At 34.7% G+C, this 27,876-nt stretch overlaps 1 protein-coding gene across 6 annotated transcripts in view; it reads left to right on the plus strand.

Moving 5' to 3' along the window:
• Positions 1 to 27,876, plus strand: part of LOC150092347 (centromere protein I-like) — a 311,409-nt gene that overhangs the window by 194,261 nt on the left and 89,272 nt on the right. For all 6 annotated transcript variants that reach the window (XM_090415030.1, XM_090415031.1, XM_090415034.1 and 3 more), the window contains one exon: positions 13,756 to 13,838. In XM_090415030.1, coding sequence (XP_090271156.1) covers positions 13,756 to 13,838 — 83 coding nt within the window. The remainder of the gene's footprint in view (positions 1 to 13,755; positions 13,839 to 27,876) is intronic.

Consider the following 27,876-nt stretch of genomic DNA (forward strand, 5'->3'; position numbering starts at 1 on the left):
ACGTATATACCATACTGCTTGAAATTATGTACTTAAAATTACAAAGATATAGATAAACAGCATATGTGACAGTGATAATGATTATGGATGGAGGATTTTGTATGTTTCTTTATATTTTACTTTGGAATATATCTGAATATGTGTTGGTATGCATGTATGCGAATGATAAATTGCATGTCAGTGCTTTCTCCCTCTCCCATCATGGTACACACAACACCTATGAGCTTCCGTAGCTCAGTTGATATAGACGAAGCCCTTTGGTTGGAAAGACCTGTGTTCAATTCCTGTCATTGACATGAGGAACCTTTATGTGGTCTCTCAACAAAAGGGTGAGTCAGCTGATCTCATACAGAGGTAGGGAGTTTTTTCACCCAAACACTTGGGTTTTTAGTTCCCCAGAACAAGCAAACTAGCCCCTATGAACACACTTATCTACAGACATAGGACACACCAGGAGGCATGGGGCTAACCACCTTATCCTCCGGTTGCAGTTGCAAAGTATAGTTGGATGGTTGTGGGCACTTAACTGCCTGTTAGAAGGTCGTGGGCTCTTAACTGCTTTGATGATGATGATGATAATGATATACATAGATACATACATATATACAAGTCCTAAATTGATATGTACGTGCTTTCAAATATGCAAAAAAAGTATGTATACTGATACACCTCTCTCTCTCTCTCTCTCTTTTCTTAATCACTGGCTACACTTCAGAAATGTTACAGACGGAAAAGTATGGTTCACTTCCACTGCAACATTTTCCCTTTATCAACAACTTTCCCTCCTTTTCTTTAACCTTTTTACTCCATTTCTTTAAAGGTTTATCATGAATAGCCTTAGCAGTGATGACCCATTTGCTACACCAAAAAAAAAAAAAAAAAAAAAGAACCACAGCCACAGCATGTGAGTAACCTTTCATTTGTGTTATTTCAAATGTAAGTTTTGTGCTTTAGCAAATTATTCAAAGGTGTTTTTCTACTATAGGCAGTCCCCGGAATACAAACGAGATACGTTCCTGAGATCATCTTTAAGTTGGATTTGTATGTACAGGGCCGCATTTACCATTAGGCGCAAGATGGGTCCTCACTCTCTCTAGGGGGACTTCATTTTAAAACCTTACTCCTCACAAAGAACAATAAAAAAAACAACTAGTTATAGTTGCTAAATAAAATACTCATTTTTAAATATTAAATTCATAATATAAAAACTAGAAGCCGCTGAAAAATTTGTGAGGCTTCCTGCCTTCTATTTGAAATACACTGTTCTTTCCTTGGAATATAAAACTAACAGGAACTCTGTATTCCATAAAATTCATGTATGTAAGCGTACCATTTTTTTGCTGGACGTATATATATGTCCAGCAAACCTGGATAATATTCTGTCCAACTGCTGAAAGAACATGGATAAGAAGTGTAGTTTGACCATCATGTCAATTAGAAGGTGCGATAATCCTTCACGCTGAAAAGAATACTTAACTAGATTACTTGCCGTATGTAGTAGCTATGTTCAGTTGCCTACAGCAAGAAACACAGTTTCTTGCCGTTTGCTTGGTAACCGGAATCTAAGTTATATCAGACTAAATACCTATGAGTTATATTCATTTTAATAAGAATAAGAAATCCTTTCCTACTTTCTTCACTTCATATTGTATCACTTTGGAAGATCAATGTCACTATCAATTTTTTTGCTAATTATTTTAATCACCAATACATTTTAAAATTCTCCAAGAACTTGATTGAAGATAATTATTTTTGTCAAACAATTATTTTATAAATTCATGAAAATCCGAATCTAAAAATGAATACAGCCTCCATCTGTTCCAAATTATGTTTCCTATTTTATTCATAATCTTAGTTCGAAGGTTAGTTATCATACGTACATCTTGAATCATATCATGTAATGCATAATTTTTATAACGTAATCTGTAGGTTTTTGCATTTCAACTTTCTTGGTTCCCCCCTAATCACTCACTACAAATCGAAATAAATGGCAGTTATGAAGTCAACTGTTATGTACATATTTTCGACTAATTTCGATATTATGCGGCAGTTTTGAAGTAGCGATATTTTCCCTACAGTTTATCTTTGAAACGTGTAGGTGCATGCGTCAAAATGAAATTTTATTTCCAAAATTTTCATAACAGAATTAATTCGCCTCTAATGGCTAACTCCCCTCCTCCCAAAATTATCACCACACACACACACACACACACAAAAAAAAATACTGCTAGATAGCATGTGTGCACTTTTGTTTTGTTTGAATTCGTTATTTTTCCAAAGTAATTGTACTGTTGCAGTTTTAAGCAAAAGACAAAGTCATAGAATCTCTCAAAAAATACCATTGGATATAAATTAAAAAGACTCATAATCGGAAACTAAGAGTAATGCAGTTTAACACCATTTGTTCATAAAAATAATAAAAAATAAAATAAAATAAAATAATCGTTCCTAAAATTGAAATGTGTGACCCATATAATCTTATTTTGCAAGGAAAGGAAACAAATGTCATATTTATTTCAATAAGTGTTATTTAAAAAATATAAATATTTGACATAATATTTCCAATGCAAACAAACATTTTGATTATTTATTTTTGCACATGTGAAATTCGTTTTTATATGGGAAGATACACAATAAGTAAATTGTGCAGCAAAAAAGGGTCAATCCAAGAAGTACAATGCACATAACTACAATAATCCGTTAACGGCAGGGGACAGGGGGGGGGGTAATTGCATTTTAACAGATAGAATGCTGATGAAGTTTCATCAGCATTCTACCTTTTTATTAGTTCCAAGGGATTTTGAGTATATTCGTGAACAGATATATTCAACATAACTTAGCCAGTTTTGTCGTAAAAAGTGCTGCATTTGAAGAAATATTAGTGGCATAAGAATAAAATAACAAAATTCATAATGCTTCGGAATAACTTGATAATTTTGATAATACCAAAACAAGATGAGACACATCTGTAGAAATCTATTATTATTATTATTATTGAATTCTATAAAGATATACTTAATAAATTTGTATTTTTGTGTTTTTAAATAAGTAAACTAGTTTCATTTTGTCACAGATGGTTTTTGCTGGACTACCTGGACTTTTAGACTATTGTTCTTATCAATATTGTAAAAACTCGATTGTAGCTTAAATATTCCAAAGCACATTACATCGATTTTTTTACTTAGGTCAAGTCCCATAAGAATGTTGTAAAAAATAACCTTGTTTGTCTCTGTATATTTTGTATTAGATATTTTTGTAAATAGCCCTTTGGAAATTAACTGTATATAACTCTTTAATAAGAATGTGTTAGAGCAGTGGTCTCCAAAGTGCTCAATATTGACCCCCAGGGGTCGATATACCATTGTTAGGGGTTGCTTCTGGCTCAGGGGTCGATAGAAAAATATAAGACATCATTGTATGGGTAATATTTAATTCAGTTAACTTGGATTACCTCCATTCGGAATGACAACGCAATTAAGAGTGAATCGTGGGAACAGCGACATGAATAGGACCTGTAAGATGGAGCAAGGTCATGAAAATAGTTACTGAGGCCAATCAAGTAGGCCAAAATGACATATTTACCAATAAACCAATGTCGGTGGTTCCCGCCAGGCCGGCACGCGGGGGGGGAATGAGATTGCAACACGTGCACAGTTGCTTATTTACTTATACTTACACGTATTCGATCCTGATCTCATTTTTGCGCATCGATATACAAGTGAGCATTAATGTTCCAAAATTCATCAACATATATATTATAATTCAATCGTTATTCATTCACGAACTAAACTTCTCTATGTTGAAGAGTTGAGCAGGGCTGGCAGTAATACCAGTGATATTAATACCAGTAGTATATTAATAATACTAGAAATACCAGTGATATATCACTAGAAATACTAGTGATAGTAATGGTAGTAATATAATAATATATACTATATTATACATACAGTAAACACTGTAACTATAAAATAAACAATCTAAAAACTCACATAAGCATCATTTTTGCTTGTCCTATTATAATTACGTAATAATAAAATAGAGGGGGTGGATAAAATGTCAAGAAACTCTTGAGGGGTTGACGATCAAAGAAGTTTGGCAACCTGTTAGTGTTAAAAACAAAGGCAATGTTTTTCACCAGAGCTGTATGTAATAGATCTACATGGCGGCATTAGAAAGGTTGTTTATTAAATTTTGTGTGTATGAGAAAGGCTTACAAGCTCTGCATGTAAACACCTCCGAAGTCAGTCAGAAAGGTTCAAACAACTTTCCGATGGTCAGCAACTTACAATCAAAAGAAGGCACAGAACAAAGAGCGGGCTGAACTTGAAACTTAAGATGAACGAATCATGCTGAATTCATCAGGGGTTACAAACTTCATGCGAGGTCTCATAGAAGGCATAATAAAAGGGGACAGAGCCAAGTATATAGGGCTTCCTGGATCCAGACGTTGCCAGAGAGGAGCTTCCTGGTTCCAGTCTTAAGAGAAGGCTTCGAGTTGCCGAAAGGAGATGTTCCAATCGCCAGAGAAAAGCTTCCAGGCTAGAGAGGAATCCCGGTTGACAGTTGGCGGCAATTCGAGTTAGTGGAGGCAGCAGAAAAAGGAGGCAGTCGTCCAGGCATTTTTGGCAAGCCCAAGCAGAGGAGAAAAGGCGAGACAAATTACCCGAAGCACCTTCGCTCAGAAGTTTTCCTTTTTGCCATGGGAGAATAACTTTTTACCATAGCTGTATATCAGTACCCAAGGGCATAGTTCACAGTCCGCTATTTTCCCGATGAGATATTTCCGAAGCCAGATTTCCTGAAGGAAGCTCAAGATCTGAGATGAGAGAATTGCCTTAGAACTTTTTGTGCAAGACCTTTGACTGAATGTGTGATACAGAGCGTTTGTAAGTCATATACCTTTCTACAATTCCTCTTATGATGTGTTTTAGTTGGACAATTAAGGTTTAGATTAACAGTAACCAGAAGGAAATTGCAAACAGAGTAAATAAGTTTTTGAGTTAAAGAAAGTTTTTGCGATCATTTTGAGACACTTTCCAGAGACAACAGAGATTTTTTTTTGTGCGCTGCTGCTATTTGTATTAATTAGTTGGGTAAGAGCAGTTGCTATATCACATAAATAGAGTATTTGAATTTCAAGTTTATTATTATTTATAAATTAAATTGATTTTTCAGTTCATTTTTTTGTGCATCAAGATTCTAGTCATTTTAGGGTAAAATGTCGAGTAAAAAAGTGGATGTTAGCGAGCATAGCACGTTATCGTTACTATTTATTGCCTCTACGGTTTAACTAAAGCTGGAATTATTATGCTTATTACTGCAACTTAAAAAAATCAAAGCTGGAGTTGAATAAATCTTGTAATAAATAAATGTTGTAATTCCATAATTATGATGATTTTTGCTATCCTTTTTATTACCATAAATTCAAAATTTTTATTTTTAGTGAGAATATCTGAACTTTACAATTTATGAAGTTCCAATTTTTACCTTGATTAGCAAGCTTAATTTGATTGCATTTAAATTATTATTTAAAAAAAAAAAAAAATTTTATCCTTATACCAAATTATTACCATCATCATCATCATCAAATTCCTGCCACATACCCTCAAGGGGTGTACAGGATAGTACTACGTAACAAAAATTACATCATTACTACCTTCCCATCTACAATTTTCCTCCAAATCAGTCTGCTACTTATCAAGACTCCAAAATTATCAGATCTTATATTTCTGTCGTCTAAGGCACTTTGTACCGTATCAATCCACCTATATCTTGGACTTCCTCTGGGTCGTTTTGCTGCCAACCTGGCAGAGAACACTTGTTTTGCTAATTTTTCCTCGCCAATTCTGTTTAAGTGACCATACCACCTGAGATTAGCTCTGCTAATGCATTCCTGGATGTTGACAATGTCAAGTTCTTTCCTAATATCCTCATTTTTAATATGATATTGCCATTGATGCCATCTGTTCATGCCTATAATCTTTCTCAGGACTCTCATATCTGCGGTCTCTAGTCTTTGGTCAAGTGTTTTACTCTGACCTAGCTCTCAGATCCATAAGTTAAAACTGCTTTGAACAGTGTCTTGTAAACAGCTAATTTAGTGTTCTGACTAATTTATCTCTTATTCCATATGAATTTATTCAATTGACTTCCCACCATACCAGCTTTACTGATTATGTTGTCTATTTCTATATTTAATTTACCATCTACAGTAAAAATCGTGCCTAAGTAGCTGAAATGTTTTACTTGTTCCACAGGTTCTCCATTCACAACACAGTTGACATTTTCAATGATTCTGCCTATTTTCATTGTCTTTGTCTTTTTATTGCTGACCTTCATACCATATCTATTACAACAGCTATTCAATTTAGTCAGAGAATCTTGCAGACTTGTAGCAGATTTATTTAGAAGTATAACATCATCTGCATAAAGCAAAGAGCTGACATTAACATCTCCAATTTTGATATCATGTTTAATACCACTTTCCTTCATAATGTGATCCATATAGATAATGAATAACAGAGGGGATAACGTACATCTTTGTCTCACACCAGATTTAACATTAAACCATCTTCCTGTACTTCCTTCAATTCTAACTGCTGACTTACAACTCAAATAAAGACTAAGTATTGCTTGATATAATGCCCCATTGACATCATATAACTGCAGCGTATTGAATAGCTTCTCTCTTGGCACCTTGTCATATGCCTTTTCCAAATCGACAAAACTTAAATACAGATCTTTGTTATATTCCCATGCTTTCTCGACTATTTGTCGTAAAGTGAAGATCTGATCCTGACAGCCTCTATTTGGCCTGAATCCAGCTTGTTCTTCACCAAGCTTTTCTTCCACAATTCTTCTCAACCGTTTCTCAAGTATACTTGCATAGATCTTGCCAGGAACACTCAGTAGGGAAATACCTCTGTAATTCTCACATTCAGTTTTATTTCTCTTTTTATATATGGGTACTATGAGAGCTCTACTCCAATCATCGGGAATTCGTCCCTCTGTCCAGGCTTTCTGAACTATGCAGTGCAGCCACTGTAAGACTCTTATACCACCATACTTCAGCATTTCTGGTCGAATATCATCTACTCCTGCTGCCTTTCCACATTTCAAGCCTTTGATGGCTTTTTCTACTTCAAGTATGGATATGTATTCCTGACTTCAAGCCTGGTCAGTGTTTTTTTTTTTACCATTGTGCTGTCATCACTGCTTGTTTCATTTAGCAGTTTTTCAAAGTAATTATCATCCATACTTCAAGGATATCTTTTTCTTCTGTTTTCATGTCACCTTTATCATCTCTAACTCCTTTTACAGCACTCTTTTTTCCATTCCTAAGCTTCTTCAACAACCTCCAGAATATTTTGCTACTTGATATTTATTTTCTATATTCTTGCCAAAGTCTTCCCATGACTTTTGTTTAGCTAGTTTTACACAGTGTTTAGTATTCTTGCATTTGTCTCTATATTCTCCAAGAGCACAAGCTGACTTATTTGACAGAAACTTTTGATATGCTTTCTTCTTTTCCTTCACTGCCTCTTTAACTTCCTGTGTCCACCAGGGAGTTCTGATTTTTTTATCATTGCAGACAACCTCACCACATGCCTCTCTGGCTGAATCAATCAATGTTTTCTTCAAAGTTTGCCACTGAATCTCCAAGGTTTGATTCCTGTTCTCAAATTCTTTCATTTTTTCTGCAATAATATTTGTGTATTTTAGTCTACAGTTCACATCTGACAGCTGCTCAACTTTTATTTGCTTTAAAACTTTCTTCCATATCATTATTTTCAATATGAAATTCAATTTTATCCTGCTCAAGACTAAATATTGATCACTTCCAATTTCAAATACCCTCCACACTCTGGTGTCCTGCACCAGGGAGAAAACATCACTATCAACAATAACATAGTCAGTGAGACTTTTCTTATTCCTCGCCTCTTCTCTGCATGTGAATTTGTGCAAGTGCAAATTTTTATGTTGGAACATGGTGTTAGTAATAACCAGTCCATGTCCTGAGCAGAAATACAACAGATATTTGCCATTATTATTAGCTTTGCTCTTTTCTCCAAATTTTTTCAAAATATTTTTGTATGTCTGACAATCATTTCCTACTCTGCTATTTAGATCCCCAACAAGGACCAACTTTTCCTTTTTCATTGTGTCAGTTGCTTTTTCTAAAGCCTCAAAAAATTCCTCCACTTCTACCTTAGTAGAACCTTCTGTGGGACTATAGGCACAAATAAGTCTCATTGTCCAGTTCCCCATTCTCATATTTGCCCACATTACTCTACTTGAGACTGACTGCCATTCAAGAAGATTAGCCCTCGTATTTTATGTTGAATACTATGGTTTTCCTTGATTGTCATTGCCTGAATATAACATTTTGTATTTATTGCTCAGAGATATAAATTATTACCATACCTTTTAATATTTTTTCAGTATTCAGAATTTTTGTAGCAACTATGATGCTTGTCAACGCAGCTTGTCAAACAAAATTAATGTTCTCAAAATCAATAATCAACACTGCAATTGAAATCTTTCACAGAAAGATTTTAATTACATCTTTCTTTAAATTAATTATGATTCAGTTACATGGAATATTTAAAAGTGTAAAATTAAAAGATTTTAAACTGTTTAGAAAATTTAATATTAAATATTAAGTATCGTAGAAGTTGCATAATTATTTATAATCCATCGATATAAGTTAGTCATTTATTTATATAAAATGACTTACAAGGTTGCTAGTTTAATATTACCAAGATTTTTTTAATATTGATATTTATTGTATACATGTGAAATTCGTTTATATTTTTGGGAAGAGACACAATAAATAAATTGTGCACCAAAAAGGGTCAAATATCGTAGAACAGTAAAGGAAATTCCATAAAACGGTGATTAAACTGATAGTTTAGTTACCAATATTTGGCTAGTACTTGTAAAGCATTATACTGTATACAAGTGTATATACCTAATTATATGGTTAAAGTAATTGTCGCAGTCGGTAAGAATATATTATTCAATTAATTATTATTCTTATTTTACTGTTACTCGTTTATTTTAACTAAACCAAGATACTACTGTTTCTATTTTTGTATTTTTTAAGCTTTTAACGTAATTGTTTATTTTATTTATATGTTTATTTTGGATTTAATAAATATTTATTTCGCTTTTGATAGATTAATACACATAATGATGCCAGGAAAATTTGAATCCGGAGCTAGTAAAAGAAAATGACTTAGAGAAAATGAAAAACAGCTAAATAGTCAAAAGGGGGAAATTTTGTCTTTCTTGCGTACTGAAAATGAAGAATTTTGTAGAACTGAAGTTGTACTTCACAGTTCTTGGAATGAAAATGAAACATTAGTAACATTATCAGGAGGAGGTGAAAGTGAAAATGACGAACATCAAAATGATGTGGAAAACATAGAAGGAGAGAAAGAAGTAAATGAAACAAATCAAGAGGATTCTGAAGAAAATTTTCAATTGCAGTCTGTACTTACCAGCAAGCAAGCTATCTCTTATCCTACCGATATAGCAGTGTGGCCACTTACTATTAATGAACAGTTTATCGAGCATATTTTAATAAATATGCCCCAGAATGTTGATAAAATCGAAAATTTAAAAAAAAGAATGCACAGAACGCAATAGAATATATGTCAGAAATGTAAATATATCACATTTTTACTGTAAAAAGGCAAATGGAACAAAGGAGAAATGAGAGTGGCTAATTTTTTCAGAAACTAGCAAAGCAATTTACTTCTTTGTTTGTAAATTGTTTTCTAAGTCAAATAATAGCTTAATGAAGGGTTTTAATAACTGGGGAAATATAACACGAACTTCATGTGATCACGAGCATTCTACTGATCATATACGAGCGATGTGCACATATCGCAAAAGAAAATCAAGTTCTGTAAATAGTCGAATTGATTCTGAATTGATCAAACAAATGCAATCTGAAGAAAATTATTTCAGAGAGATTTTAAAAAGAATAATAGCTACCATTAAGTTACTGGGTAAACTAGAGCTAGCATTTAGAGGAAATACAAATGATATTATTTCTGATTCTTGCGGGAATTATTTATCATGTTTACATTATTTAAGTGAATTTGATGATTTTTTTAAAACATCACATATAAATGTATGGCAACTGTGGTTCTGGCAGATCAAATTATCTTTCTTACCATACTTGTGATGAATTCATTGCGTTATTAGCTAAAAAAACAAGAGAAATATTAATATCAGATATTAAGGAAGCTGCTTATTTTGCAATAATACTCGATTCAACGCCAGACATTCATTGCGTTATTAGCTAAAAAAACAAGAGAAATATTAATATCAGATATTAAGGAAGCTGCTTATTTTGCAATAATACTCGATTCAACGCCAGACATTGCCCATAATGACTAACTAGCTATGATATTTAGGTATGTTGCCGCAAATTCTGACATTTGAGAAACATTTATTGGGTTCATCAGAATTACACAACATAATTCCTTATATTTAGAAGAGGTAGTATTAACAAAATTAGAAGAATTATCTTTGGATATAAAAATATGCAGAGGGCAAAGCTATGATAATGCTGCCAATATGAAAAGCATCTAAGCTAGGCTGAAAAAACCTAGTCCTTCTGCACATTATATACCGTGCTCTAGTCATTCCTTAAATTCAATTGGCAACTATGCTGCGGAATCTTGTCCGGAAGCAGTGCAATATTTTTGTTTTTTTCAAAATGTATATAATTACTTTTCATCTTCAACAAGAAGATGGGGTATACTCCTTGAACATTTAGAAAAAAAATCTTTAACAGTTAAAAGACTAAATGAAATGAGGTGGTCCGCAAGAACTGACACTATATTGGTTTTGAAACGTGGATATAAACAAATTAAAGATGCATTACTTGAACTATCCAATTCTCCTCATGAAAAACCGATTTCTAAATTACATAGCTCATCATTGGCTGAACATTTTGACAAACCAAAAACAGCAATTTTAACAGTTATGTGGGACAAACTTTTAAAACAAATAAATGCTACTAGTAAATCTCTACAAGATCCCGATATGGATTTGTTTTTAGCTAATAATTTGTTACACTCTTTAGTTGGTTTTATTTTAGATATAAGAAATAGTTTTGCTGCTGTAAATGAAGAAGCGAATTTATTAACAGATGAGATAAAATTTAAAGATGAAAAGGAAAGAGTTAAAAAAACAAAAAAAAATGAGTGACAAAGTTTCACAATCTAATAATGAGATTATATTACATGGGAAAGAAAATTTCGCTGTGAACACTTTTAATGTCATTTGCGATAAGCTAATTTTGGAAATTAATGAAAGAACAAAAAGCTAATTCAGAATATTAGATATGTTTGACATTTTTTTTGAAGGAAGATATAGATCAAGTCTAGTATTGATAAAATGTTACAAACTTATGGGATTGATATTGATCCAGAAAAATTTACTGATGAAGTTACACAGTTTTTAATAATGATAAAGGAAGAAAATTCTTCAATTAAAAATATGTACAAATTTATAAACGATGGGTTAAGGTCTACTTTTCTGAGCGTAGAAACAATTTTAAAAATATTTTTGACGATGCCTATTTCAAATGCAAATGCTGAACGCTCATTTTCAGTGTTGAAACGAATAAATTATTTAAGAAGCAACTTGCACCAAAATAAAACAAGTGACCTGTCGTTATTATGCATTGAATCAGATGTAATGGACTCGATCAATTATGATGACATTATAGATATATTTGCTAAAACCAAAGCCAGAAAAAAAAACTTTTAGTTATTAATTTTTTTAATTAAATTAAGGGGATATTAGATCCCACATTGTTTTAAAACCGAATAAGAAACTCAAGGATTGGAATCAGAGAGTTTCATGCCGAATATAGTATAAAAAAACTATAAAAGTATCGGCGAATGCAAGTAGTCCTAGAACGTAGTACAAACACAAGCACCACGTTGCAAAGTGGGGAAAGTTTCAATCGCTAATCTTGGTATTTTTTTAAATTAAGTAAAAATTAATTTTTTTATTTAAATTTGAACTGATTTATTTTTATACTTTTTAAAATGCAACTATATGTATACAAATGTTGTATTGTGTTATTAAAATTAGTTATCATGGAAATGTTGACTTTTATTTTCAATAAATTAAAAAAATGCTTATTTTTGAGGGCCTCATAATGATGTTGCGCCTCGGGCCTCTGAAAGTATAAATGCGACCCTGTGTATGTAACTTGGATCCCTGATGAACAGTGCATTTGCAGTAATCATAATAATAATACTCCTATACTGTAATAATAAGTTAAAGAAACTATTGTGCTCTTTCTTTTAATTCAGACAAACAGAACACAAAAACAAACTCGTACAAAATGTTTATATAGGAGAAATTTCAAACAAGAATATTAAAGGTTGCATCAATGTCTTGATTACTGGAAGGGGCATTTCTGAGGCAAGAAGGAGGCTAACATTAATCGGATGATGATAATGGAAATGGTGCTGGAGAGGTCAGGATTTGATTCTGTTTCTGGAAGAGGGAAGCTTAGCACTGAAGTCGGTTTCTTGAAAAATATATCTTGGGTTATTTGCACAGCCTTTTTCTTTTTTTCATCATAAATGGCCTTGTAGCAGCAGCTGATGTTCTCACTAACTGCAAAGTAAACCTTTGTAAATCGCTGAATTTTAGGATCTTACTCCTCAAGCTTATCAAATCTTGCTTCAATGAGACAAAAGGTTTCAGCTAATTCTTTAGTTGTAAATTTTCTTGTCTCTGGAACCTCTGATTCTTCGTGTTCTTGTGTTTCTTTCAGCTGCATTTCTATCTCCATAAGGTCTTCATTGGTTAATTCTTGTGAATGGTACTCTAGTAAATCAATGACATCATTTTCATTGATATCCAATTGTAGTGCATTGCCACTATCCACCACAGCTTTTCTGGCTTCGGCGATGTCTTCAATGAAGCCACGAAAATCATCACAGAATTGAGGGCACAGTTTGTTCTACACCCCTTTAATTGTTGATTACTTCACTTCCTCCCAAGAATCAGCAGTTTTTTTTTTTTTTTTTTTTTTTTGATGGCATCATGGATGTTATAGTTCCTTCAGAACTCTCTCTCAAGGTCATCCCATCATCTTCTGTAGCCCTGACTGCTTGTGGGAATGTACGCTGTAAGTAATAAGCTTTAAATGCAGAAATGAATTCCTGGTCCATTGGCTGTAGCAATGATGTAGTGTTGTGTGATAAAAATATGACCTTTAGATTAGGGTCAAGGTCATCTAAAGATGTTGGATGTCCAGGAGCATTGTCCAGCACATGCAGAATATTAAAGGGAATTTTCTGTTCCAAACAATAACCTTCCACAGCAGGAATAAAACAGTTCAAGAACCAATCCTCAAACATAGCAAGTGTGACCAAGCCCTTAAATTTGATTTCCAATAGCAGGAAGAGCTGCTTTAATAATGTGGCAAAGTGCGGGTTTGTTTACATGTGCAAAACAAACTAGTTCCTAAATTATTAATTTAATTATTTAATTATTAATTATCCTTATGGGGACTCCGTTTGTAAGTATGGAACGGCATAAGTCAGGTTTTCCGTAACCCGAGGATAACCTATATTATAATTAACACGCAGAGCGTATTGACACTTGTAGGACTTGCTAAAGACATATATTTACTGTTATTTATGTACAATAAAAATGTCACATTGAATATTGAAGATAAATTTTATTAATATTTGGCTTATTTTTTCTTAGAATGCAATGATTGTATTTATTCAGTTCAGTACAGTGGGAGAAACTTACTTAATTTGTTATTGGAAGTCACAAAAGAAATTCAGGTATTTATTTATTATTTGTTTTATTAGTATTGTGTGTGTGTGCGTGCGCGCGCGCACATGCATGCTTGGACTTGAGAAGTTGATTTTTTTAAAAAAAATCTATATGGAAATTTGTAATCTGCAAAGTTAAAAAAAGATAAATTTTTAACTTTCTGTGTATTTTAAATAATCATCATATGGTTATTCACTTCAGAAATGACACATTTTAACCATTGCAACATTGTGCTTGTTTCTTGAAGTTCTTATGATTGGAGGGGGGGGGGTTTCAAGGCAACTTGTTGTATAGAGTTATCCCAAAAGATGATACTAATACAGATGTTAAAAATGTTGGATCATGTTGTAAATTTTCTTTATGTGAACTAAGGTTTAGACATTCTGGAAAGACCAACATAGAATTATTTCAACCCACTACAGACCTCTAGTTAAGCAATGTAATGGTTTCACACCAAGTGCTGAAATTCATTTCCCTAAAGATATTCGAGATCTGTCCCATGATGGGATTTGAACCCTTTGCTTGTTGATTACAGGACCTAGAATAAATCCCTTGTTATGTCGCTGTGTCATTGTTATGTTTATATTTATCTCGCTGTTTACCTTATATTATATCTTGTTCCACCTCTAAATAGCCCTCCTTCTAATCTACTGTCGTGCCCTTAAAATATTAATTCAGATTTTATCTCCTCTTCGGATATTGGCAGATTTATATTATGCTGTGCCAGCCAACATCCTATAACAGAGGAGACTCTTGTTCAGGGAAATAATTCTAAATTCAAAAGGGATACATTCAATAATTAATCTCACGCTAGCGCTGTGCAGATTCAGTTAGCAGTCGTGACTCGAATCTCACCTAAGCAATTATATCTAAATTCCTTCCCACCAAAAGGTTCTATTCCATAAGTGGTGGTTTGAATTCGTAATCAGGCATAAACTCAGGTATAGGTACAAAACATGTTTATTGGAAAAACATTTACAGTTAAGAAAATTCAATTATTCAATGGATCAAAATTTACTCTAAGTTAAGGTACATACTAAATCACAATGAATATGAGTATGCTAAACCCTTCCATTACGAAAGGATAAGATTAAGTGTAAGCATAATACTACTAGGATATAATTCCTTTCACAAGTTATTCACAGAACATGCATTGAACACTTTCATTAATACTCTACCAATTTCTATCTTAATTTTAAATTTCATTAAGCAAGCCTAGCCATTCACAATCAAAATTCTGCTTATCAAAAATTCTTGTTTGTTCCACAGGGTCTTAATTAATTCAATCAATTCTCACTTAAAAGTTCTCTATTAGTGTCCTTTAGTTTACCGTATACACAAATTTCTTATTCTTCTAAGCAATTTTTAACATAGAATGAAAATCTTTACATTACCGGATCCTTTCAGATTTCGTAAGGTAATATAAAAGTAAGGTAACCCGAAATCCTTTCAGATTTCGGGTTACCTTACTTTTATATTCATTGACTGTCTTTTCACCTGATGATGCACTACGCTTTTCTTTTTATTGTTTCCGACTGTGGTGTGCTGTCTATTGCTCCGCATGAAACTTTCTCCGATGAGACATTCTGCTAAGGCTTGATTCCGCATAGGCTGTCATATCTCGATCAGCTTCGCTTGGAAATCTTCAAGCATTCTCAAGAAAAGAACCCGCCATCCGTTATCACCATTGTCGATCCACCGATCTCTTACGACCCCCCCCCCCCGACAAACCTCCTAAAACTCGAATCCAGGCACTGAAAAAGAAAAAGTCCCCTTAAAATGGCGTGCTTTGTCTTTTATTCGTCCTTTTCGGGCACCCTTTATTTGAGGCGGTTTTCACCCACGAACCCCATCGTTCATGCCCCTTGAGTGATCCTACACTCTCCCTAATCTGTTAGGTTACATTATTCCAGGTAGCCGTAGGTATAGCCTCCATCGCTACGTTCGACTCGTACAGATTATACGCGATTATTCCGGATTGCTACTTATAATTTTTTCAGAATTTCGTAATGTACTAGACAGCTTAATGGGAATTACAAATAACAATTCCCTTACACAATTCGTACTATTTTGACACAAATTTCTCTGCTTCCCATTTCAGTTATGCAGGAGTAACTCTCACTATATGGCACACATGGACTACACATTATTACATAACATAAAATAATACTTTATAATTACTAGCTGATGTGCAGATATCTCCTTAATTAGTAGTAAATATCATGTTAAATCCTGAATAAAGAATTTACTTGTAAAGCGCTCCATTTCAGGATCTAACACCCTGAATGGAAAGAAAATTTTGTTTAAGACAGCTTTATATGGAAAAAAACTTATGAAAAATAGAAAGTGTAGATGGCACAATAATTTCAAGCCAAAATTTTAAAATTGCAATACAGAGATTTCATTGGAAGGCCATTAATTTGGAATAATGAAAACCTAATCCACTTATATTTGCAAAGATCCATGAATATTTTAATCAAAAGAAGAGTTTGCAATTTGTTTTCTAATTCCTTTTGGGGTCAATTTTTAACTTAGAAAAATCTATTTCTAAGATTTCTGGACCAGACAGTTTTTATAGTATACATGTTCTGATAATTATAGTAAACAGTATTTCTTTGCAGATTTTGTAGTATCCTCTTCCAGCTTGACAAGAAATTGGGGAGAGCTCTTTTTTTAAACAGTTGTGTAATTTATATGAAGTTCTTCCCTTCCTATTGTCAAGCTGGAAAAGCAAAGCAAAAAAAAAACTTGATGATTTTAAATCTGATAAATGGACTAAAAAATGATTGATTCTCAATTCTTTGAATTAATGAGGATCTATACTCCATATGTATGCTCCTTGATGCAGTGACACTTCAAAATTTTTACCTGTTTTCTGTGCAACTAGGAAGCTGAAATTTTGCATGGTGGTAAGTTTCAACATGCAGCCAATATATATATACTGTATATATAATTTTTGAATTAATGAGTGCAAAATTTTTCTCAATTTTCTAGTAACATCTTTTTTCCTTTCAGCTCATAATTGATGTAGTTTTGAGAAAATTTTACAGAATCAACATTTAGGAATGTTTGCAAGAAAAAAAAAAAAAAACACTTTCATTGAGTTTATATTCCTTATTGAATGAAAAGAATAAAACAAAATATTATTGTTGTTCCTATTATTATTTTTTAATGTGAATCCTATCTGGGAAAAGTTGTAAACCTATTTTACATTTATATTTGCTAATCCAACTGGATTAATTATTGCAAAAAATCACCAGACCATTAATTTCTGAGGTTGTCACAACATATAGTTCTATCCATGAAGATATGCATGTGCAGAAGTATGCACACTTGCTTAGCCATGGCATTAATTTCTGATCTTTGATATTGTGCAGGAATGTGAGAAGTTCATTCACCAGTTTTACCCATATTTTATGGGAAAATGTTTCTTTGGCATTACTATACATGAAAGAAAATAATAATAAATAATATATATTTACATCTGATTGTGATCTCAGCCTGGGTGATAGGTATTGATAACCTATCTAATTGTCACTTTCAGTTTTGGCATACATGAGATCGTACCTATGTGAACATATCCAACAATACTATGTCAGTAGTACATTTGCAAGTTAATTTATAGCTGTTGTGTTCTTGCAATGTATATTTTCATATTTCTTTTTTATGTTATGCACCCAACGAAGTTGAGTGTATAAAGAGAGTAAGTATTAGGCATTAATAATTCATTGATCTTGGTGTGGTAATTAGATCTGTTAAGGACAACTGTTGCATTTCCTTTGTCTGCTGGTAAAATAATAATGTCATTGTCTAATACTTACTCTCTTTTACAAAGTGACCCTACAAGGGAACTTCACAACCGGACCAATAACCTTCTCAAGTCAACCTCGGAACTTCCAAGACACACCAGGTTATTTCTCTGTTCTCTTCATCCCCTGATTCCCCATTTATACGGCCTTCCAAAGATCCACAAAGTGGACACACCTTTAAGACCGATAGCTGAAGCCATTGAATCACCCACTTACAACCTGTCAAAATACCTTACCTCATCCTTAAAACATCTCACTGGAAATTTTTCCTCTTATATCAAGAACTCTGCAGATTTTATATCTAAAGTAAAAAATTTACAACTCAAGGAGTCTGACAGAATGGTCAGTTTTGATATTGTCTCTCTCTTTACAAATTTTCCTACCGAAGAAGTCCTCAATCTCCTAAAAAACAAACTCTCCAAAAAAAATTTTCTCCTTATTAATGCATTATGTAAACTCCAGCTATTTCTTATTTGAAGGAAAAATCTTTAAACAAACCAGCAGCTTATCTATGGGCAGCCCTTTGTCTCCAATGTTAGCCAACATTTTTCTTGAAGACTTCAAGATAAAGACAATTTCTAGTGCTACACTAAAACCAAAATTGTGGCTTCAATACATAGATGACATCTTCCTCATCTGGGAATATGATATAGAGAACTTACAAACCTTCCTAGATCATATGAACAATTGCCACCAAAACATCAAATTCACATCGGAACTTGAGGTGAACGGTGTCCTCTCCTTTCTAGATGTAAAGATTACCAGGATGCGTAATTGTCACAAATTTTCTATTTTTCGAAAAACAACTCAACTATTGCCTCCTCTCATCAGTTCCCTCCACAGAAACTTGGAATTATCACCACTCTGGCTCATCGGGTGAGAGCTCTAATTTCAGAAGAAGAAGAGCTTCAAATCGAACTTAACCACCTCAAAAGTATTTTCTTAAACAATGGCTACTCACCTCAAAGCATTTCTCACTGTCTATATCCACATCTCCAACCTCAGCAAGAAGATTACTCGAACACTATTGCACACATTCAATTACCATATGTAAGTTCTCTATCGCCTAAATTGGTGAAAATTATGAAGAAATTTAATATTAGAACTTACTTCACTACCCTACCAAAACTTCATTCTTTCCTGAGTCAACAAAAGCCAAAACATCACCAACTTCAGTTCCCAGGAGTATATAAAATCGTCTGTAGTTGCGGGAAGCCATATTATGGGCAAACAGATAAGTCTATCTCACTATGACTCGAAGAGCATCAACATGATATCTCTTACAACAGAACTCGTGCAACGCCCTCTCCAGTCATGTCCTTTTCTCTGCCAACTCTAATTTTGAAGAGCATCAACACCAGATAGACTGGAATCTTACTACAAATAAAGACGCATTTTAGAATCGAAAGAAATAGTTCTGGACCCCTCACACATGAACAATAATTTAAGTTATAGCTTACCTGATTCACACAGTGCAGTAATTCAGTTTTGGCATTCTCGAGATAGTTCCCACTCACTAATGCCTCACGCTAGACCTGCCACGCGAACGCCAGTTCAAACTTGACTGTTGTCGTTGTTCCTAACTTGTTTATATGAGAAGTTCATTTTTTATCTTGCTAACTTTCCAGTTTTTTTGTGATAGTATGTACACCTGAAGAAGTCGGCATTCCGACGAAACTAGTTGTGTTCTAATTAAAGTTTTTGTCTTATCTCGGTGTTTCTAGTCAGTAAAATTCTAATATAAAAATGTCTACAATCCGAGTAAATACCCTTAATAATATATATATATTGTTAATTCCTATATTTTTCCTTATTACAAGTGCATCATCAAGGAAAGAATAAAAGATTGGTTAACAATATTCAGAACTGAAATGCCATGTGGTTGTGTTTACTGACTTGTGCCTTAGTCACAGCTGAGTAAACAGGAGAGCACACTATTAGAGTTCAAAGGAGACAGTGATTATGTTTTGTAATTCAGTGCAAAGTTATACAGGGTGTTCGGGATAAATTTGACATATTTATAATTAATTATATTTTTCCGTAAGTTACATGTATTAACACACACTTCTCTTCATTTAAAAGTTTGGACCCTTCTTCATTCATATACAAGATGTCAGAAAGGATGGATAGCTGGAACCCACCTGAATCATGGAAGAGAATAACTTGTATCATGATGTTGAACGTTTATTTTCCACTTGGTTAGAGTATAATAAATTTAGTTTAATCCTTTATCCAAGTGTGAGCAAACAAAGTTTGCACCTGAAAGTATCTTCAGGACTGGGTTAAGGTGGTACACACCAGGGCAACTCGTTGCAAAGGTGGAGCAAGATACCAACACTCCTATCCTAGTATCTCCTATATAATGCAAAACACATCTCCTTGCGGATATGTCTATTGTTATGCATTAAGGGAAGGGCCACTACCCAGACCGGTTTCGACCTTTATTGAGGTCTCTTCAGTGGGAGCCAGGCCCAAGTCGAGATATCAGGCAGAAGCATTAGCAGGTCATCTCCACCTATAGGAATTGCCAATTGGTGTGCCACCCTTTTTTTAATAAATTACTCTGGATTTAGAGAAAGATGTTGAACGTTTATTTTCCACTTGGTTAGAGTATAATAAATTTAGTTTAATCCTTTATCCAAGTGTGAGCAAACAAAGTTTGTGCCTGAAAGTATCTTCAGGACTGGGTTAAGGTGGTACACACCAGGGCAACTCGTTGCAAAGGTGGAGCAAGCTACCAACACTCCTATCCTAGTATCTCCTATAATGCAAAACACATCTCCTTGCGGATATGTCTATTGTTATGCATTAAGGGAAGGGCCACTACCCAGACCGGTTTCGACCTTTATTGAGGTCTCTTCAGTGGGAGCCAGGCCCAAGTCGAGATATCAGGCAGAAGCATTAGCAGGTCATCTCCACCTATAGGAATTGCCAATTGGTGTGCCACCCTTTTTTTAATAAATTACTCTGGATTTAGAGAAAGATGTTGAACGTTTATTTTCCACTTGGTTAGAGTATAATAAATTTAGTTTAATCCTTTATCCAAGTGTGAGCAAACAAAGTTTGCACCTGAAAGTATCTTCAGGACTGGGTTAAGGTGGTACACACCAGGGCAACTCGTTGCAAAGGTGGAGCAAGCTACCAACACTCCTATCCTAGTATCTCCTATAATGCAAAACACATCTCCTTGCGGATATGTCTATTGTTATGCATTAAGGGAAGGGCCACTACCCAGACCGGTTTCGACCTTTATTGAGGTCTCTTCAGTGGGAGCCAGGCCCAAGTCGAGATATCAGGCAGAAGCATTAGCAGGTCATCTCCACCTATAGGAATTGCCAATTGGTGTGCCACCCTTTTTTTAATAAATTACTCTGGATTTAGAGAAAGATGTTGAACGTTTATTTTCCACTTGGTTAGAGTATAATAAATTTAGTTTAATCCTTTATCCAAGTGTGAGCAAACAAAGTTTGCGCCTGAAAGTATCTTCAGGACTGGGTTAAGGTGGTACACACCAGGGCAACTCGTTGCAAAGGTGGAGCAAGCTACCAACACTCCTATCCTAGTATCTCCTATAATGCAAAACACATCTCCTTGCGGATATGTCTATTGTTATGCATTAAGGGAAGGGCCACTACCCAGACCGGTTTCGACCTTTATTGAGGTCTCTTCAGTGGGAGCCAGGCCCAAGTCGAGATATCAGGCAGAAGCATTAGCAGGTCATCTCCACCTATAGGAATTGCCAATTGGTGTGCCACCCTTTTTTTAATAAATTACTCTGGATTTAGAGAAAGATGTTGAACGTTTATTTTCCACTTGGTTAGAGTATAATAAATTTAGTTTAATCCTTTATCCAAGTGTGAGCAAACAAAGTTTGCGCCTGAAAGTATCTTCAGGACTGGGTTAAGGTGGTACACACCAGGGCAACTCGTTGCAAAGGTGGAGCAAGCTACCAACACTCCTATCCTAGTATCTCCTATAATGCAAAACACATCTCCTTGCGGATATGTCTATTGTTATGCATTAAGGGAAGGGCCACTACCCAGACCGGTTTCGACCTTTATTGAGGTCTCTTCAGTGGGAGCCAGGCCCAAGTCGAGATATCAGGCAGAAGCATTAGCAGGTCATCTCCACCTATAGGAATTGCCAATTGGTGTGCCACCCTTTTTTTAATAAATTACTCTGGATTTAGAGAAAGATGTTGAACGTTTATTTTCCACTTGGTTAGAGTATAATAAATTTAGTTTAATCCTTTATCCAAGTGTGAGCAAACAAAGTTTGCGCCTGAAAGTATCTGCAGGACTGGGTTAAGGTGGTACACACCTTAAGCTTGCTCCACCTTTGCAACGAGTTGCCCTGGTGTGTACCACCTTAACCCAGTCCTGAAGATACTTTCAGGCGCAAACTTTGTTTGCTCACACTTGGATAAAGGATTAAACTAAATTTATTATGTATCATGATGATTCGTGCCCGCCATCAAAATAAGGATATTACGACTGCTGCCCAATGCTCCCTGAATACAGTAAAAACAATCAGGCATGAACTAGAGACTTGCAATGGTGACTACGAGGATGTAGCAAGAAGAAAGATCCCTAGCAGACGATCTGATTGCGTTCGTACAGCAGAATTCCTCGCAAATCTGCAGGAACAGGTGTTGAAGAACCCTGGCATTGGAATTCGGGCTTTGTTCGTGGAGTTGCTAACTGTAGTCAAGCCCTGGATAACAAGGGTAGCCAATGGTAGGCCGTATGTATGGCAGCAGGATTCGGCCCCTTGCCACACCTCTGGGAAAAGTCAAAAATGGTTGTCTGAAAATTTCTACGACTTCACCAGTCCAAATGTTTGGCCTCCAAACTCCCCAGACCTTAACCCCATGGATTATTTTGTATGGGGCGCAGTTGAAAAAGACACCAATCGCACTTCCAGTAATACAAAAGCCCAGTTAATGGATAAAATTAAAACAGTTTTTGCGGCCCTTCCCAGGGAGACTGTAGCATCAGCTTGTTCGAGGTTCCGAAGCAGAATTAAAGCTGTGATCGATGCTAATGGTGGTTATTTTGAGTAAATCTTGTTGATAGTATTGTAATTAACTCTGCCTGTAATGTTTTTTTGTCAATTCATTAAATTTAATAGATACAAAGAAGATTTTCTTTTTCCTTACGAAACTGTCAAATTTATCCCGAACACCCTGTATATCGTTATTTAAAATGTTTATATATGAACAGTTAATTGGGATTACTTCCTAAAACTTTGAGATAGGCATTCAATCAGAGTGATTCAGATTTGGATGCTGTTATAGTTTCAAATGTTTCAAGGAAACTGACAATTAAATTTAAATCTCCTTGGGTATAGAATCTTGGTTTGATTCCAAAGAACTGTTACTAGTGAAATTTGATTTCCCAATGTATCTGGATTCTTACCTCAGAAGAACAGCTCATCTTTCTGAAATAACAAAGTCAACAGGCACAGTACTTTAACACTAGGTACGGAAAGAGAATTTATTCTTGATGCAACACTCCTTTACATATAAAAAAAACCAAGCCCACTTTAAAACCAGTATAAAAACCTCACACTCTAGCACACAGACATAATGGTCAATTTTAATATCTTCTTTCTATTCACTAGTGTCCCACTTAAAGATGTCTTAGACTTCAAACTAAATTTCATCGCAATATCTCGGTTCTGTTTAAGATCATCATGAACTCTTGCTGTTTTGTTTGCCAAGGAATATTATAGAAACAAATGGAGGAGACAGCTATACTCTCTGCTTCCCCCCCCCCCCAACCACACACACACACTAGCCAATTATTACTTGGAGATCTTCGAAGAAAAAGCATTAAATTCTGCCCCACCTAACCCCACTGCTTGGCTATGCTACATAGAGCCTGAATGTCCTCAACACATCGAAACAACCAATATCCCGAGATCCAGTACACCTTAGGAAGGAAAACAGCCATTCTGTCACACACCCCTTCCTGGACACTTTGATTATATGCCAGCCTAATGAATCCCTGACATTCTCTACCTACAGAAAACACACACACACACACACTGACTGATACATTCACCAACAGTCACATTACCCTCTCGGCAATATAGGATTATGAAAACCCAATATAATAGGGCAAATATAATCAGTTATGATAACATTGCTTTCACTGTTACCAGAACCTTCAATAAATCCCAAATTATTAAATTATTAGATGAATTAAAACAACTTCATCTCCCAATTCGTTTGGTTGCTGTTCATAGCAGATGATCTTAACACTAAACATAGTCACATCAGCCAGGTAAAGAATGCCAAATTCTATTAACAGATACAGTATAAACTACTATACTTCATTAAATAGTTCATATTTGAGCGTTTTTCGTATGTAAATTGGTCAGACTTGGTTGTTATGAATATCCATATATAACAGATATGTATGCATGTTCATACATGTGCCAACAACATGTGCAAGTTACTTATCACTATACTGCTATTTAACAGTAAGCACATGACATAGTTTTCACCATCTTAGTCACTAGGCAGTTTATATGCTTTTAGCCAGTTAATGTCATTAGGTTCATATTCATCTTTAGATGCAAATACTTGATAGACACAAGTTAAATTAAACAAAAAGATTATTTATGCTATGCTAAACAAAAAGATTATTTAGGTTATTTTAACATAATTATATGTGCTTTTGTCAGCATTTTCTAGTAGTTATATAAAGTAAGAGTCGACTTTATAGCAGCAGCAGTATCTTCTCAACTAGAAAGACACTGAAGTGAAATGAATACTATACTGCTCCACTAGTTAGAGATTGACAATTGTATCACCTTCTAGAGCAGCGATTTTCAACCGGTGTATAATAGATTTAGTTTAATCCTTTATCCCAGTGAGAGCAAACAAAGTTTGCGCCTGAAAATATCTTCAGGACTAAATATAGTGTTGTACTATCTTATCCAGTAAGTAGTGCAACTCGTGGCAAAGGTGGAGCAAGCTACCAGGCACTTCTAACCCAGTATCTCCCATAATGCAAAACACATTTCCTATGTGGATATGTATACTGTTATGCATTAAAGGGATTGGCCATCTACCCAGACTAGTTTCGACCTTTATTGAGGTCTCTTCAGTGGGAGCCAGGCCCAGAGCTGGAGATACCAGGCAGAAGCAGTAGCAAGTCATCTGTGCTGAAGATATTTTCAGGCGCAAACTTTGTTTGCTCTCACTGGGATAAAGGATTAAACTAAATCTATTATAGTCTAACCTAGTGATAAATAAATTTTCAACATCTTTCTCTAAATCCAGAGTAATTTTTAAAAAAGGTGATAAACCTTTTGGCAACTCCCATAGGCACAGATGACTTGCTACTGCCTCTGCCTGGTATCTCCAGCTCTGGGCCTGGCTCCCACTGAAGAGACCTCAATAAAGGTCGAAACTAGTCTGGGTAGATGGCCAATCCCTTTAATGCATAACAGTATACATATCCACATAGGAAATGTGTTTTGCATTATGGGAGATACTGGGTTAGAAGTGCCTGGTAGCTTGCTCCACCTTTGCCACGAGTTGCCTTGGTGTTGCACTACTTACTGGATAAGATAGTACAACACTATATTTAGTCCTGAAGATATTTTCAGGCGCAAACTTTGTTTGCTCTCACTGGGATAAAGGATTAAACTAAATCTATTATAGTCTAACCTAGTGATAAATAAATTTTCAACCGGTGTGTCACGAGATTTATGAAAACAAAATAATTGAAAGAAATAATGTTGTAATTTGTGCTCTGGTCTTCCATCTTGTGTGTAAATCAATCAAAATTATGCCTATTTTTTGCCAGATCATCAAAAAAATTAGAATAATATATTTTTAGTGTGCTGCAGAATTTTTATAATTAGTCTTGGTATGGGTTGAAAATCACTGTTCCAGATTGCATGTACTGCTCTTTCTAATAGCAAATATCACTTGGTATTTTAATCTCTCTCTCTCTCTAGGAAATAAATTTTTATATTGCTTAAATAGCAGAATGCTAAATTCAAAGACTATTTTTACTTGATATTTAGTCTCTGCTCTTGTTTAAAATTTCAATTTTTGTAACTTCACATCATTTTTGATTTCTTTTCAGTGTCATTTGTGTATTTACTTTGCAAATATGTCTTGGCAGGAAAGCATTGCTTATAGGCAACCAGTTGCATTCAGCAACTCACTAGTTGCAAACATTAGCTGGAGATAGCTTCCAGTCTGAGTTGTGGATCTCATATCTTTCAGCAAGTGGTTGCACTTATTTATTTATTATTCTGGGTCTGGTAGTAGCCTCCCATTATTTGGTCTGTTTACCTATTTACTAATGCTGGAGTCCCGCAAGGTTCTGTTCTCTCACTCACCCTTTTCTATATATCAGTGACCCCATTTGATCACCAATCCAGTACACTTCACCAATTACACTACACTACATTTCTCCTTCTCACTTGACAAACCTTATACTACACAAAACATCACAGCTTAGAGCAACAACTTCTTCAATCCTAAATTCTGACCTCCAAACCACTTTTTGATGGAGGCTTGGATAACTTTTTTTTTCAATGCCCCCAAAACAGTTTTAGTTTTGCCTTATTTTTCACAAAAAAAAAAAAAAAATCATATTCTTTCATCCTTCCTTTGACAACATCCAGATCTCTAGGCAAGATGATGAGATTTCTTCCCTTGCAATTACACTGACATCAAGTCTCACTTGGCATAAACACATTACAACCATTGTCTCCTGGGAGTCCTCTTTAACTGAAGGCATTGCTTTATCTCTGAACAGTTTTAACCTGTATAAATTGTACCTGTAAAAATCACAAATCTGTCCATCCATCCATCAAGTAGCTCATACATTGGGGATGATGTCCCCTGAGACACCATAAGAATACTTGACTCATTTCCGCTGATGCATGTTCTATAAAGATTTCTGTGCAAATGTTCATCAGAAATAGCATCAGTAACTCTCCCTTTGTGTACAAAAGCCATTGAAATGCATGCAGCTGTCACACAACTTCATCCTTGTCTTTATTCCTACTGCTATACCTGTAACAGTTTCTTCTATGCGTTTCCCAAAGAATACAATGAACATGCATTCAAATCTGATGAAAACAAGTTTTTCCTCTCTCCAATGTCTTCCCATATACATTTAAAAAAAAAAAAAACCCACTTACCTTTGTTCCTGAACCACGTTCATTATCTAATCTAAGAATCATGTTTATTAAGAATTTGTTTCTCTGCAGGCAACTTCCATAACAATAATCTGTTCTCCTGTTGTAGATATCATCAAACAACTTTTTTTTTTGTCTCATCTTTTGACTGGAATACAATTGCTTCTCTCATTGTCTTAAAACATATGAAATACTCTTTCTCCCACCATTGAAAATTAAGTTTCATAAAACACTAAGAAACTCATTAGAACAAAAAATGACATGGACATTCCATCAGTTGATAGTGTTGCAATGCAAATTATCCATGAGCCTGATCACTTGAGCTGGCCACATTCAACTTGTTTCAGTCGTGCTACTTTTCACTATCCTCACAACATTAAGTTTAAAATAAATGCAACTGTGTTCAGCAACGTAAGTTTTTAAGTCAATAGAATTTGATGACATCTGCTTATAAATACAATTTTCTATATATATGATATGATAGAGACCTTTCAGTTAGTTAAGGGATCTACCAGATTAATTCAGAAGAAATTATAAAAAGAGTGGATGTTAAGATCGGAAGAACAAGGGCTATTCCTGGAAGTTGTATAAAGAAGGGTGTAAGGAGTAGATTTTTTATGTGGAGAGTTGTTGGTGAATGGAGAGCATTGTCACAGCAGAGTATGCAAATAACTTCAAACTTCTTTATGGTAGACATGTTGCTGGTTGAGTGGGCCGCCCATGATGAGTATATTGACTGTATGCAGGTTACCGAAATAATAATCATAATAATGTAGCATATTTTTAAACTTCCATCATTTGCATTCTTGTGCAGAAAACAGTATTGTTGTCATGATGAGGTTCCCATTTTTCAGTAGTTTATCATTTGCATAACAGTGTTTGCTATGGAACTGATCAACTTTAGACAGATTGCAATTAACATTGCTGGAGAAAATGAAAAAGTAATAGCTGATCACTGTTTGAAAGAAAATTCTTTATAGTAGTGAAATCTTAATTATGTTGGATTGTATTATTGTGTTCACCCCTTGAGAATGTAAGCTCAGAAATGATGATAATGCAAATTTAA

Source organism: Typopeltis vanoorti, chromosome 26 (assembly GCF_054136105.1).
Source record: "Typopeltis vanoorti isolate ZY-2024b chromosome 26, IOZ_Tvanoo_1.0, whole genome shotgun sequence".
Lineage (NCBI taxonomy): Eukaryota > Metazoa > Arthropoda > Arachnida > Uropygi > Thelyphonidae > Typopeltis > Typopeltis vanoorti.